Source organism: Nestor notabilis, unplaced genomic scaffold (genome assembly GCF_000696875.1).
Source record: "Nestor notabilis isolate BGI_N333 unplaced genomic scaffold, ASM69687v1 scaffold33153, whole genome shotgun sequence".
NCBI classification, from domain to species: Eukaryota; Metazoa; Chordata; class Aves; order Psittaciformes; family Psittacidae; genus Nestor; species Nestor notabilis.
Window position 1 is genome coordinate 13,654 of NW_009922023.1, and position 15,526 is coordinate 29,179.

The 15,526-nt window shown below is 40.4% G+C and overlaps 1 protein-coding gene across 1 annotated transcript; it reads right to left on the bottom strand.

The window, feature by feature from the left end:
* Positions 1–1,783: 1,783 nt before the first annotated feature.
* On the bottom strand, positions 1,784–9,173 carry PCK1 (phosphoenolpyruvate carboxykinase 1 (soluble)). The gene is made up of 9 exons (XM_010011423.1): positions 8,905–9,173; positions 7,349–7,530; positions 6,519–6,722; positions 6,013–6,200; positions 4,882–5,044; positions 4,506–4,730; positions 4,281–4,412; positions 3,456–3,551; positions 1,784–2,862 (listed from the first exon to the last, which is right to left on the bottom strand). Exons 1-9 carry the CDS (start codon positions 9,126–9,128, stop codon positions 2,408–2,410), a joined length of 1,869 nt encoding a protein of 622 aa, XP_010009725.1. The 5' UTR covers positions 9,129–9,173; the 3' UTR covers positions 1,784–2,407.
* Between the last annotated feature and the right edge of the window lie 6,353 nt (positions 9,174–15,526).

A 15,526-nucleotide genomic window follows, 5' to 3' on the forward strand; every position in this document is an offset into this window, starting at 1 on the left:
CAACCTCCTGGGCTGAGGAGAAGATGAAGGTTTAGTCAAAGTATGAAATCCAGTGTTTTGGGCTGGGGGTATGATGTTTTCAAGGCAGTTAGCATCTTGTAATGCAAATTGTGCTAGCTGGGTGTGTGCTGCAAGATCACAGTTAAGTTGGCCCAGGATGATGGTACCTATCTCCTCAATGAGCAGCATTTTATGGGACAACTGTTGCTCTTTTCTCCCATGTCCATTTGTCTTCTGGCTTTGGGCCTTTGACACAGATTCCTCTGGCATGAAGTATGAGTTATTTCTTCTGTAACACTTAGAATATTGAGCCTGGTTGTGTTTGAGAAGGCAGAACAGCACACTGGAGCTGCTCAGAGAGCTCTGGAAAGCCCCAAGCTTCTGTACATCTCCTGGGCAGCATTTCAAACCATGCTTGGAACATCTTAGCACTGCTTAGGACTGGGATCCTCTCATCAGGTCCATAAGAAACTTGGACTGTAAGTGGCCATAACTCTCTGGTATGAATATGACAGATTTTCTTAGACCTTCTTGTTTTTCCTTGGACTCATCCAAATGCCAGGTCCAATACTGTCTTATCAGTTTGGGAACAGCCCAAGCCTTTTATCAACTATTTAGAGAATAACTTTATAAACAACTTGGGTTTATATACATGATAATAGTCCTTGAATCTGAGGAGTGCATATACTAGTCTCTCTTGGCTTACTTCCTCTGACTTATTTACTGTGTTCCACCTTGATTTTTCTTCTAATTTGGAGACCATTCAAGAGTACACAGGCTAAAGATGACCCTATAGGAGACCTACATCTATGCAAATGTGTTTTTTGACCAGCAAGCAGGTCAACTGAAGATGATCTCTACAGATGCTGCACTACTCGGCTCTGCTTTCATCACAGCTTTCTATTGTCTGGTTGTTGTGCGATCTGCCTATTGACTTCTGCTGTGTTACTTGCTCCAGAATTGATGATGTTTGTGTTAAGTCCTGAACATGGAGTCAGGAGATAGTTAGAGGCTTTTCAGGCTGTGTGACCTCTCCTAGCAAACTTCGAAGGGCATCTGTTGACCAGCCCTGGTACTGTTTGTTTTGCAAGGAAGCAGGGTCTATAAAAAGGCTTATTACATAACGTAAGTGATTTTCTTTTTGCTAAGCAAATATTTGCAATACATTTTGGGAGATCAAGCATTCAAAGTGAAAAAGCCGGATACCTGCCAGGGACATGGGAAGCACATAAAGGATACCTTTAATTGGAAGAACATGGGGTTGGTTTAGTAACTTCTACAAGGAAGCCAACACAGGATCCTATCCCTATTTTCATTGAGCTCTAAGGCTTTAGGCATCTCTACAAATCCAGAAAATTCTTCCCAGATTGTCTTGGCTTCAACAGCTCCAATAGGTATTCTTGCAAAAGCCAAGGTACTGTGGAACAGAGACAAAACCCAAGGCTTCAGCAAATGAACAAGGTCCTAATATGGGGCTTTCCTAGAGGGTGGTTTATTTAATAAATGCCTGAAGTAACTAACAATGCCCAGTTCTGGAGAGCATGTCCCCAGCTGGAGGACTGCTTGCAGCTGCTATCATCATTTCTGGATCATTCTTTTGGCTTGAATAGAAGTTTCAAAGACAGTATGTGGCTTAAATTAGTTGGCTTAGGAGTAGCAGCAGATCAGTGCTAGTCAACATCTAACTTCCACATGTGAAGTTCTTCCCATGCTGTGGTACTGACAGGAGGCCCAATTTATATGCATGTAGTTTAGAAACAGTGAGAATACTAGAAATAAGGTCATATTTTGTATAAACATTTATTTCAATAGTTTAAAGAACAAGCTATTCAAAACATCTGGAAATCACAGGAACATGAGTCATATATAATAGCAATATCTTAAATATGCATTAGTAATACAGAGTCATCCTTCACTCTGATAAAAGTTACAACTCCATTTTTCTAAAAAATATTTAAGCCATGAAATATATTTAGGTAATACATATATACAGCACCTAATTTTCTTTCTTCTTTCCTGTAGAGCCTGAGACTCTAGAGGTTTGTGTGATGGAAACAATGTGCTACACCTTGAAGGCTGGATTGGCTTGGATTGTATATGCAGAACTAAGCAAACAATTTACACACATCATGACTATATGTGCATGCAAGTGACAGATCAGGGTTTTGAAGACCATGTGCATATACATTCCCACAGCTGCTCATCTATTCACAACAACTGATGTAGTTATAAATCATTAGGTCTGGAGTTACTTCTAGAATGCCCTTGTCTATATTCTAACTAAACTAAGACCTACTTTCATTATAACCCCTCTGCCCATCAGTGTGCTGTTATGTTTCCAGTGGTGATCAGGTAAAATGTGTTTGTCCTTATGTGTGGATTGATAAATAATTGTGCCTTTGATCAGCTACAACTGTTTTATCCTCATCTCTAAGGCAAGCATTTCCCTTTCTATTTCATAGGGAAGGTCAGCATTAACTTGCACTTCAAAGTATTGTTTGATTTCTTCTATCTCCTTTTCCCAGAACTCTTTGGAAATATCAAACAGTTCAGTCAAGTTAACATCTTCTAAGCCCTTCAAGTTCAAAGCAGTATCAGCAGGGATGTAACCTATGGCAGTTGGCTTGGCAGAGGCTTTCCCTTCAATTCTGTTGAACATCCATTCCAGCACACGGGAATTCTCTCCATAGCCAGGCCACAGGAATTTCCCTTGGCTGTCTTTCCGGAACCAGTTAACATGAAAGATCTTTGGTAGTTTTGCAGCTGGACGATGTGCCATGCTGAGCCAGTGGGCCAAGTATTTGCCAAAGTTGTAGCCAAAGAAAGGCCTCATGGCAAATGGATCATGCATAATGATTTTGCCTGTTCAAAACACAAATGGAGGATGGAAGGTAATAAATAGCACATTTATTCTAAAGCACAAAGATTCACATCCTCCCAGGGTTTAGTACCCTTTATTACCCTTCTATGTCTGAACCAAAGAGCTTTAAGAAACAATACAGGCATTATCCTTGATGTACAAAAAAAAAGAAGTACAAATGAAATTAATTTTTGTAATCAGTGGAAATTAAATTTCTTAAATCTCAGGTCAAGCAGCTTAAATGAAGATCCTCAAGAGCTGGCTTTCATCATTCACATATTTATGTTGAGCATTAGCAGAAGAGAAAATTTATTTATCCCAGACTGTAACAAAACCTCCATATCAAGGCTTTCAGCAACCCTATGCCTGAAGCCTGTTCTCTATGCTTGCCACCTAGGGGATTATTTTGCTTAATTTGACTTTTACAGGGAATTTGGCTTTTAATTCCAGTACAAATATTTTCTGTTGTGAAAATGCTCAGGTTGCAAAATTAGCTGCCAAGACTGAAACGTGAAAGAGCAGGGCGGGAGGACAGAGCAGGTACTCCAGAGAGGATTGCTCTTAATATAGGTGGGCAGATTAAATGTTGATTTACCTTTGTGCTCAGCAGCTGCTGTTGCTTCAGATCTCATAGCTGCTCCCATAAATACTCCATGTTGCCAGTTAAAGGCCTCATATACAAGAGGCACACCTGTAAAGAACAAAATCACCTCAGTAATTAGAGGTCCAGAAACATTTTTGTTAACAGGTTTTGCTACCTGAGGTACTGCTGAATGCATGTTACTGTATAATGTATTAATTTTTCCTATTTTTTTTAGTCAGGTCATTTCCTGCCCTCTTAGCAAAGATGTTTATACATATGTTTCAAAACTGGCTGCTGATTACTGAACACATCCGTGTTTAGTTGCTCAGTAGGAGTTATCTGGGACCTCAGAATCCCCAGCAAATTCTACTAGAAATAGAATCTGGTGCTGTGGTCATATTAGACTCAGACCTAGTCTCACACCGGACTCCTACTTTTCCACCTTTAGGTGACCCTTAACAAATCAATTTATTTTGCTTCCTTTTCTGTAAACTGTCTGCAACTGGTTCATTTCTCTAACCATTTCCTCTGTGAACTAGTTAAACTGCAAGCAAATTGAGACAAGTATAGCAATTTCCTGTGTGTATTACCCAGGTTAGTGAGTCCTGATCTCTCTCTCCAGCTCTTGATTATTATTACCTGTTTTATGTTAACATCTAACAATTCAGACATTGAAATAGCAGTGGCTGTCAAAGGCTAACATGGAGAAGTTAGACTAACATGGTTAGTTCCTTGCTTGTGCAGCTGTGAAAGCAAAACCTGTGCCTATGCCCAGTTGTGTTTCAGCCCTCCTGTGGTCAGCACTTCAGCCTTTATGTGGCTGCTGTTATCTCTTACCAACAGGTCTGCGGCCTCCAAATATTATCCCTTCAATGGGCACACCTTCGGGCGATTCCCATGCAGGGTCCATGATGGGACACTGGCTGGCTGGAGTGCAGAATCGTGAGTTGGGATGAGCACAAGGTTCCCCTGTACAGAATACAATAAAAAGGTCGTTAATTGCAGAATTGTCTTGAATTCAGAAGAGAAAACCAAGAGACACTGTGGAATGGGCCAAGTTACCATCATCTGAGGTCCAGTCCTTGTTCTTCCATGAAGTCAGTGTTATTCCTGGTGGTAATGGTTCATCAATGCCTTCCCAATAGACACCTCCATCACTGGTTTCAGCTACATTGGTAAAGATGGTGTTCTTGAATATGGTTTTAATAGCATTGGGATTTGTTTTGACTGAGGTTCCAGGGGCGACACCAAAAAAGCCATTTTCTGGATTGATTGCCCTTAAGTTGCCTGAAAGTTAAATGACAAAATATAAGGAAATCAAAACGGTTTAATTCTATCCAGAATTTTGTAGCATGTCTCGCTGCACCTAAAAGCAACCCACACTGGACTATAAAACAATCCATACCTCATTCATCCATACATAAAACAATCTCCATACCTTGTTCATCGAATTTCATCCAGGCAATATCATCACCCACACACTCAATTTTCCATCCTGGCAGGCTTGGGTTCATCATAGCCAAGTTAGTTTTTCCACATGCACTAGGGAATGCTGCAGCAAAATACTTCTTTTCACCTTCTGGATTGGTAATGCCCAGGATCTATTGAAAAGTTAATGCAACTGTTAAACATGGTCTTTTTTTCTTCCACTTTTCATTTTGAAGATTGTCTCCCAGCAAGTGGTAATGACAAAATATTTAGTTATGCAAATTTGTTCCTACAGAAGAAGCACCACGTAACATAGTTGACAAATAACTTAAACTGTATGTTATTAATCAAAGAAGTCTACTTTTCGCTTTAGCACATCTGAGTTTTCTTATATTTCTAAAAATGTCAGACTTACATAATTCAAACATGTATTTTTATTTTGCTTATTAAAGATACACTGACTGGATACCGCTGTTTCTCAGTTGAGACAGAAGAAAACTAGGCAATATTTTTTTGGCTGCATGACTGGAGAGAAGTGAAAGTACTTCATGGATGATACTTATGCAATTCTTAGAGTCCACAGATCTCTTTTCTGAGACTCTTCTCTCATGCACTTTGAAATACGTATTTTTTCAGTGGGTTTGTGTTTTTTTTTTCCAGTGGTATTTTATGGTAGTAGAATGTTTAAGTGACAGCAGAAAGTAAAGGAGGGGTACACAGCAGAACTCATTTAGAAAAATCTAGTATTTGCGGATTTTTGAGTGCTTAGACCTTTTTATAGTAAGAAAGACAATTTTTAAAACTTCTGTTATCTTTTGCTATTAGACTTGCAGGGGCAATGTGGGTGCTCAGTGGTGATATTTAAGCTCTGCTCAAGTACATGGGTCTGTCTACAAGTAGCCACAGTCAGAATTTCCAAATCTTTCTTGGTTTCTGGTTTCATAGATACTATTTTTAAATGTTTGGTACTTAACCTTGAAGCAGTTTCCTATTTCTCATAAGCCTGCCATGCGATAAATTCCTATCGAATGTCACAGGACTACCTATATGAGACTAATTTCATTGATAGCAAGATGTATTTGTGTTGAGCTAATTTAGGGTTTGATGGCTGTTCAAACACACATGATTTAATAGCTCTTACCAACATGTGCTCAGCTAGCCAGCCCTCCTCCTTGGCAATTCTGCTGGCAATTCTGAGAGCAAAGCATTTTTTCCCCAGTAAGGAGTTTCCTCCATAACCACTGCCAAATGAGATGATCTCTCTGCGATCAGGGAGATGAGCAATCAGCGTTAACTCCGGGTTGCATGGCCAGTTGTTGATTAATGGTTCTGCAAAACAGAATGTTGTACTCATGAATGCAGCCATTTCCATGCTGGATCATAGTAGTGTTTCATCAGCATCAAGCCTCTGACAGCAACCCATACCAGATGCTTCAAAGGAAATCCCCTGTAAGTACTAGGAATAATAATCTCCTTTCCATTAAACCCTCATTGTGCTTTGATTCCTTTGCATTCTGAACCTAGTGCTGTAACAGAAACCACCTTGGTCTTCTATGTGCTCATGTCTCCCATGTGCTGAGAACACGGAGTCAGCTCTAAACCATGCCCCTGCGATTTCCGGGGGTGACAGTTTTTAATGTCTCTTACCTTTTAGTGGCAGAGGACATCCAACCGAGTGAAGGCATTTTACAAACTCCCCATTGTTCAGGGCTTTCAAAACATCTGTTCCTATTCGTGTCATGATCCTCATGCTGGCCACTACATACGGTGAATCTGTCAGCTCAATCCCAATCTTGGACAAAGGAGACCCAACAGGTCCCATGCTGAAGGGGATGACATACATTGTACGTCCTGGAAAACAGGGAGTGACAAGATGAGTCAAAGAGCAAAGCAAGGAACTTTGGAAATTATTTCTATGAACGTGGAGGTTGTTTCTCACTCCTTTAAAAGCTGTTTGTCTTGTGGGTGTTTCTGATGATGTTTAAAGAGCTGCAGCTTTCTGTTTGTCTAATTCTGTAGCAATAAGTTTTATCTTAAATGCTGAAAGCAGCTGTTCAAATCGTCTAGCCAGTGGTAAATGTGGGTGGAGGCCAAGTTCTCCATTTGCTGTAAGTCACTCAACCAGTAATTATTGCTGAGTATGGGGGTCCTCCATTCTCACCTCAGGTCTTCCTGTCTGCTGCTTAGTACCTGTGTGATGTGCTGAAAAAAGTCACAATTTTTCTACCTTTTTTTGCCCATCTTTATGGAGAGAAGAATGCTGGAAGGAGACAGAGCACTGTCCTTGCACAGACATTTGGATCTATGGTAAAGATCTGGATGAAAGCCACCAAGTGACTAATACAAGGGGATATAAACCTAAACTTTCAGCTAAAATCTTTCTTTAATGCTTTCTTTAATGATTACAGTAACTAGAAATAGTAGCGCCTCTGTAATCCTAGAAGTCCTATATCAACAACCATCCTTTTCTTGCCCACCTTGCATGCAGCCTGGGAATCTGGTGTTGAAGGCTTTCTCAAAGTCTTCTTCAGACATCCAGCGGCCCAGCTGGCTAGTTCCAGTTTTAGGGATTGGAGTGGTATCTCTCTGTTCTTGAGTGATGATGACAGTTTTGCTCTCAATTCTTGCCACATCTCTTGGATTGGTGAGAGCCAACCAGCTGCATTTCATCAAAAATCAGGAAATTAGATTTTAGTTACATATATACACTACTTTTTACCCTTCTGTGGGACTGGTTTAGTACAAGAGGGTACAATGCTTTGTAAGGCTAAAACTACAGTGACAGAGCCAGCGTAACAGACAATCTCAAAAATCAGATAGGTACATTCTCTCATACAAATTGTTTCAAGACTTTCCAGTTCGAATAACAAATTATATGGCCTAGGAAATTTTAGTAACATGTTAATATTCCTTTGCCTCTTATCTCAGTCTTATTCTCTGTTGCTAACTTCCAGGGAAAAGTTAATCTCATTTAATTCTCATTCTCATCAGTGTGAAGCTGTTTTGCATGGGGACCACAAAATGATGCCTCAAGTGAAGTGGATGCCAAGTGAGTACTTTTAAGTGTTGGTTTAAGTGCCTGTGGGATCAGAATCCAGCTTAGTGGATTTACATAGTCCTTTAAGTTAGAGGCATCACAAAAGAAATACTGAGTATAAGCATGATCATAAGAAGTGTAGGAGTTTGTTAAAGGGGATTCTTTTTCCCCTCTAAAGAATTTTTGCCATCTATTTACAATAGAGAAGATTGTTTTACATTTTCACCTCTGTGCACAGACATTTTCCACGAGCATAAAAATGTTCTAGTTGGGCTGTCATAACCATCATCACTACAGCTAAGCATATAATTAACAATGAATAATTTATCTGGTGAATCTTGCCCTTTTCTCTCCCAAATAGTCTGCAAACAGATTGCCAAATTCCTGCACTTAGTTATTCAAAAGTCTTTGCAGATTTCTTCCATGAAGATCTCTTGGTCGGCACGTAATTCCTAAGTATGTACTTGTTGTTAATATTCTCCTTTCACATTGGGTTAGTTCAGAGAGATGATGAAATATTTGAAAAAAGTATTTGCTGAATATATTACAGTCAAAGCTCATCGGCACGATATGAATAATGCCTGTACTGAATAATATTTGAACACCCACAGAGCTATTTGAATGCCACAAGAAAGTATTTGATGAATAAACTAATTGACTAAAATAGCAGAATTCTTCAAAAGATGTATTTGCTAAATAATATTTAACTATTGCTAATGATTAGTTACATAAGTCTCATGACATTATTTCAGTTCCCTGATGTAGCTAATCAATAGAGACAATGTAGAGTTGATAGTCCAATGAATAATATGCTTTATGTTAATTTTTAGAGGGAAAAGTTTGCCTTCCCTGAGTATTTCAGCTATGTAAGCTACAGTGCCAAAATGTTCATGGAAAGCAAATATTGAACGGTTATAAGCAGTGTTAAAAGTAAACAGGATAGAAAATACATATTGCAATTCTGAGATGATACTTGACTTCTTTTAGGCTACTCACCAGTTCTCATACTTGCCCAGCTTCTTGATCATGCCTTGTTCTACCATGATGTCCAGAATTTTTTTATTTTCTTCTTCTGAGCCATCACAGATATGAATGCTCTCAGGCTGACACAGCTTGGCATTGCTTTCAATGAAATTCCTCGCTTCTGGAGGCAGGCTCTCAAAGTCCCCCTGAACGACTTTGGGCATGACATTTACCTCTGTTTTCAACTGGGGGGGCATTGCTGAACCTGTAGTGAATCTTGCTGGCGGCTTTGAAATACGGATCACAATCTAAAATCGAATATATTGGGTGTGTTAGCATTCTAACCAGTGCCAATAAGCTTCCTAACAATGCAACAATGTACAAAGTAGAATATGTAATAGCTTTGATCATGTATTCTGCTTTAAAATCAACATAGAGAATTTGGATCACTGGTAATTTCAAGCTGGAAAAAAATAAGGACCATTTTACTTACTGTCTTTTATAAGATTGAGTTGAGTGTCAGAGAGGATTTAGCTGTCCCTTTCAGTTGATCCCGTTCCACTTGCTTCAGCTTATTCTTGCAATCACTGTTTTCCAAGGAAGTGTTCTCCTTCCTTAAATACCTATTTTGTAGTAGTGTCCATCCCACTAGTGAGGTGAGGGAAGCTTGTCCTTTACGTCACCACTGGATGTGTCTTGGGACAGTGCCACTGACACTGTCATCATGCAGAGTTGTCAACAAAGCAGCTCTGATGAGGGGTAATAATTTAACAGGTTTCATTAATGAATGCTGAGTGCGGTGATTCTTAGCTCCTGGGTTTGCTGGTTTGAAGCAGTTACAAAATTTAGCAGTTTAACCAAACTTTGATCCAGTTTGGCTTTGAAACCAAAAGTGTCACAACTTCTCAATGTGTGGAAAAGGTTGATTGCAATGAGTATCTGGAACTGAGAACACAGAGGTCATCCAGGCAAAGCACAGTTGGCGCATTTTGCAGGCAGATGCTCGCTAGTTGGCTGTGAAGTGGAGGCTCGTCCAAGGTCTGTTTACTCACCTTGGGAACATTGCCTGCTTCAGGGATAAAGTTCAACAGTAAGCACTGACAGGTTTGATTAACCACTATATATGCCTGCCTGGAGGCCTTATTTTTGTCCATGCAATTCTAAAAAACCAAGCAATATAAATCTAAATGTTGTGTTTCCTTCAGTGAGGGAGAGAAAGTTTTTGCTTATGGCTTGCTTTAGGCTCTTACATACTGAACGACTGTTTTCTATTGCTATAAGCTCAAAGGAGGCAGATCAGCAACTGTCTCAGTAATTAATCCACTCCTTCAAATGTTAAGTTTTATTTTACTGGGAGTCCTATGGGGTCATGAAATATTAACTCATCTTTAAATTAGTTCTCAAAGGTGCAAAACAGCTCAGGAATGTGGCTGCACACTTCGTTACACGTGTGAAGTGCACTGTATGCACGTGTACATAAGCAGACATATACATATGTGTTGTGGCAGTGTACACCACCAACAGCCAGTACTACTCCTATAATTCTGAGGGTTAGAGTGTGTCCTCAAGATATATTGAGGTCTTGCCTTTAGCTGTTCCTGCCTGTCTGTCTTTCAGCCCTCTACCATGCCCTCTTCTGTTTTAGACCATCATGTCCATAAAGAAAGGCTGATCTTCATGTCTGTGTAGTCTGGGTGTGTGAAGGCTGAAATAGTTCAGATAAAGCTAGAAAAAACTCTGCTGCCATTTCATCTCACTCTGCTTACTCCGAAAGCCTTTTGAGCCTGGATGAGGTGGTGCTTTCACGCCAAACTACCATTTTTTATATAATGGGGCTTTCACCATGCATGTAAAATATTGTCAATGACAGTCTGTAGAACAGGAAACATGCGAATCCCAGCTAACTTTCAGGGAATTTCTAAAAGCAACAGAATTGATGTATCTTATATAAAGGATATTCAATAGCCCACCACCTGCTTAGATTCGTGAAGTCAATGAGATGTTTCCAGCAAGGGTTTTGCTGAGGCAGCCAGTGATGACTTGCAAGCCCTGAAAAGCCAGGTCTGGCAGAGCAGCACCGTCAGGATTGCAGCTCTCTGTCTTGCCTTGCAAGTCTGAAACTCTAGAGCTGAATCCCACACTGCAGGAACGCTTCCCCTGGGACCGCATCCTCTATCTCTCCTGCAAAGCTTTTTATTATGTTTTGTAAACGTGAAGGGAAGAAAACAGTGAAGTAAAAGGGGCTGTCCTTGATGTGCTGCAAGGCCAAATATTTCTGAAAGGAAAACAAAAGTCTGGTAGGATTAAAAGGTGCTAAAGACTGCTTCAGATGGGACTCTGCCATAAGCAAAGGTAAAAACAAAGACAACTTAATAATGACAGCAGTGGTGTTTATCTTTGGAGTCCACATACTGTGTTGCTGATGGATCTGATCAGAAATATTTTAGCCAACTGTTTTCCTTTTAAAACATTTCATTAAGTACATCATTAAAAATAAAATGGGGCATAATCTTAAGTAATACTAAGTAGACCTCTTTTTTGTGAAGTACAAAAGTACTGAGTCTTTCCTGCTGGCCAGGTAAGTCATTATATACAGAAATAACAACTGTGAGTAAAACAGAAAAGAGTGGACCAGAAAATGATCATATTACAGCATGACTAAAGTCACAATAAAATCTTAAATATGACAGTGTAAGACAGCAGGATTTATCCTAGTGTCTCTTCGGTTTTGAGCAGAGGAAAAAATCCCCAACCCCAGAGCATTAGTTTCTGCCAATTAAATTATAGTCAGGCAGGTGTTGTGCAAATTTTCTCACACTGCAATCCTAACCTCCCACAATCTTGCTATACAAACTGTGGGCTTCTCTCGAGAAGACACTAAATATGCCAAATTGGTGGCACTGTGTTATGAACATATGTCCATTAAAAATCACATTAGGGATTCCAAATGTTTTTCATTTGTGATGGCAGCAGGGCTCGAGTGCAGATGTCCACTGGGAATTCTAGACACTTAAACGTTAAATTACTTGTATTTAGGTAACACCTCCCATCAGAGAATCTCAAAGCATATCACAAACACACAGTAAGCCTCAAGCCCCTATATAAAACACGTGTAGTATTTGGTGCAATGAAATAACTGGAGCATATGCAAATCAGAGCCAAGATTATTGTTTTCAAGAATCTTCTCATTTAGAGATTCAGCTTTTAGACACCTATCAGAAGGCATTAAAGGTTTAATCTGAAGATACTGAATTCTCATAACTCCCAATGTCTCCCACAAAAATAACACCCCAGAAGCAGCATCTTCACTGGCTCAGTTAGAGTGGTCTCGAGGCATCCACCCAATACCAGTGTGCACTGCTGTTCACCATGTATGTGTCTGCCTTCCGGGTTCAGTTTGCTGGAGGGTCTCAGTAGTGAGGAACGTGGGAGATGGCCTGGGGGCAATGAAAGGTTCTTAAAAAAAATAGTAATTGTCTCAAACGTAAAGTTTATTTTTCCATTTAAATGAGAAATCTTTTTTAGTATTAACTGTATTATAGTCATCTAATAGCTGATACGATTTCTTCAGATTGAACTTTTTTGGCACTTTTTCTCTGTGCTTCCTGACACTTGAATGTGATGCTCATCAGGTGTCACCTTGGAAGCTGTCAAATTATTTAAATATGTGTGAATCTGACATTTTGAGGTGATAGTGTTCAACAAGTGCCTTAAAAGGAGTGTTTTTAGGATGTTTGCATTGATGGACACTATTCAGCCTGTTCAAAATAGAGGTTTGGAGCACTTTGACTTTTACTGACTTACTGGAACACAGTGCAATAAATGCAAAGGTTCTTAGATGATCAGAAAAAATGTCATAAGAATGCTTAACTCATCACTACTAACTGAGGCGCAACAAAGCACTCTTGGTGAAATCTGAAAGTTGTTAATGGCATATAATAATACTCAGAAATTCTACTCCCCTCCCATTGCTAATTATCCTACATATTGTCACCTCCAAAGAGTTTGCACTTGGGTATTTTTGTTATAAAATTGTAGATTTTTTTAAAAGTCTCTGAGCTATTCTACTAATGGAAGAACATTGCTTCTTGATTGTTATTTTTGCTAGTGAAGTTGTGCTTAGCTGGTACTGAGCATACTGCAATTGCTGCTGGACTGGATGCCACATGAGCATAGGTGCAAGGGCAGTCCTTGCAAGACTACAGCTCAGAGACCAGGGCAGGGACTGTTCCTTCGATTTCCAGAGAAAAACATGAACCGTGCAAATTGCCTACAGTTGCAAAAGAGTCTGTGACTGAGCCAAGTGTTTATTCCAGAGCCTGCACAGCCCTGTGTGGTATTTCTGCTTCACAGCCCCTTTTCTTGCAGGCAGTTCTTCAGCACTGACCCAGCTGCAGGAGGTCTGGGGCTCTGGCCACACGTGCTGCACGCTCCTCTGATCGTGCACCGTGGGGACCATGAGACCGAGACTAGGCAGAACAGGTAGCAGCAAATTGGGAGCACAGTGCTTTTCTTCTTACCTCCTTCTTTCCAACCTCAAATGATTATAGTATTTGTCTTGGACAGATTGTAAGACATAATGTTTGTGGATCACTAAAGTGATGTAACATTTCTGCCTGTTTTCAAAGTCGAATGGCTTTTCTTACGGTTGAAGAATGAGAAAGGAGAAAATAATACCCAGATTTAGCATGATTAGGCTGCACTTTCATTAGCTTGTCCAGTATTTTCCTCTTGACAACAGACATGTTAAAATTTCTCAAACCAAATGGAAGCAAATCTCAGCAGACGGGAACATGAATTAACGCATGTTTATGGTCTCTGCAGAAAGTCACCAACCTTTGATACTTAGTTTAGTATCAGCTCCAGCACTCAATCCTGAGTTGTAATTTAGGAAAGTCCTGGTTGTGCCACAGTGCATGCTACGGCTCACATTATATACCATGGGCACAATGGTTACTTGATAGTTGTTCTGCTTTGGCTAGGAAGCAATTTATTCTGTTGCTGTTGTTTTATTTTTAAGCTCACTTTTACAGGCTCTGAGATATTCTTACAGTCACCAGGGGAGGTGAGGGTGTCTTCCATTTTCTTCTTGTAAGGAATAAAAACTGGAATCTTGGCTAGGGAGGTACCTTGACACCTCCATGCATTGCCTAGGAAGGATATTGAGGATGTAATCACCTCCTGTCTTGCTGGTGACCCTACTCAGCAACGCAAGACACATAGTTTGGACCCCAAATTTGCACCTGAACCTCAGGTGGGAGACAGCACCCCATATGCAAAGCAAACAAGCAGCTCCTTATTGATGGTATTTGCTCAATCAGTGGCTCTTAGCAGCATGTTATTCGCGGTTCATCCTTCTCTTGCACCAGCTCATAACCTCTGGAGATGGGATTGATTAATGTAATTTTAACCTTGAGAAGTAGTTGCTACTTCTTGAGCTGTGACTTCAATGTGGGGACTTTTTCCTGAAGAAACACTGTCCTCTTTCATAAAACCTGTATCAGGAATCAGAGTGAATGTAACAGGGATCTGTAGCCACTGATACCTGAGCAGTGGCTGGGTATGTGTAATCCTGTCAAGTGTGAGCTCTGGAGCTCTTTTCATCTGCTGCCCGATGTCTAATAGGCACATGGAAATTTTGGGCCCACCAGGTCTTTGACTGACTTTACCTTTGCAAGCACAAGGTTGGTAAGAACATGAGCATGATTTTTGCATGGTTACTGCATTTTTTTTGCTGGATGAACAGCTGAACCACAGCCAGGAGAGAAGGTGACAAACTGTACTGAACAGAGTGGAAAACAGTCAGCATAAGGTTGTGTTTCCCTTCACCTCTGCAGCATCTGCTCTGCTCAGTTAGACAAAGCCCAGATGGCATCGAGATTCAGCTTTGCAAACAGAAATGGTAACCCTTGCTAGAGCAAAATCTGTTTCCCACAGAGGTGTGTGTTTGCAGCTGTCAAGGGCTCCCTGCTTCATACCTGTGATGGGGGTAAATGACAAATCCTCACACACAGGTTCAAGCAGCAGGAGATTATTTCAACCTCTTGTTCAAGAGCAGCCTTCTGGCTTCCTGCTGGTAACTAGAGTTCTGCTAACTGTGCCCTTTTATAGAGACTTCACCTCCTCAGGCCTTAGGAAATGACACGGCAGCACCTTTTAGAATTTAAACTTCTGGTTTTTTTCTAGGATGAGATAACCCTGGCTCCTCTCGCTCCTTCCTTTTGCATGCCATTTGTTATTTCTCTGCAATCCTGTGCTTGCTAGCAGCACTCTAGTGTCAGTTGTCATTTGATGGTTACACAGCTCTGTCAACTTGACCATGAATATGTTTTTTGGTCATTTATTTAAATGCTTCCATTTACCTTTTGTCTCTCTTGTCATTTTTATCCTCCCTCATTGCATGCAGTCTGACTCACTGGACATAGTTCTGTACGTCCTTCATGAGCCAACTTCTTTAAAGAAGCATGGCTTTAACCACTTAAACATGGATGCAGATTCAGAATGTTTAGCTTCTGTTTCCTCTTCTGCCTTGGATTTCCCATTTGACTTTGGACATGTAACTGCATCCCCATGCCTTTACTGTTCCAGGGAAAGGGCGTTGGAGGTGATAATGCCCATTTCTCTCTGTTCTTGTGCATTCTTCCTAGGTTGATAG

Bases quoted from the DNA above. Each gene is read 5' to 3' on its own strand.
- PCK1 (XM_010011423.1), bottom strand. From the start codon at position 9,128: ATGCCCCCCCAGTTGAAAACAGAGGTAAATGTCATGCCCAAAGTCGTT. The intron at 6,723-7,348 runs GTGGGCAAGAAA...CCTGTTTTCCAG, and splicing joins ATTCCCAGGCTGCATGCAAG to GACGTACAATGTATGTCATC. The intron at 4,413-4,505 runs GTAACTTGGCCC...TATTCTGTACAG, and splicing joins GGACTGGACCTCAGATGATG to GGGAACCTTGTGCTCATCCC.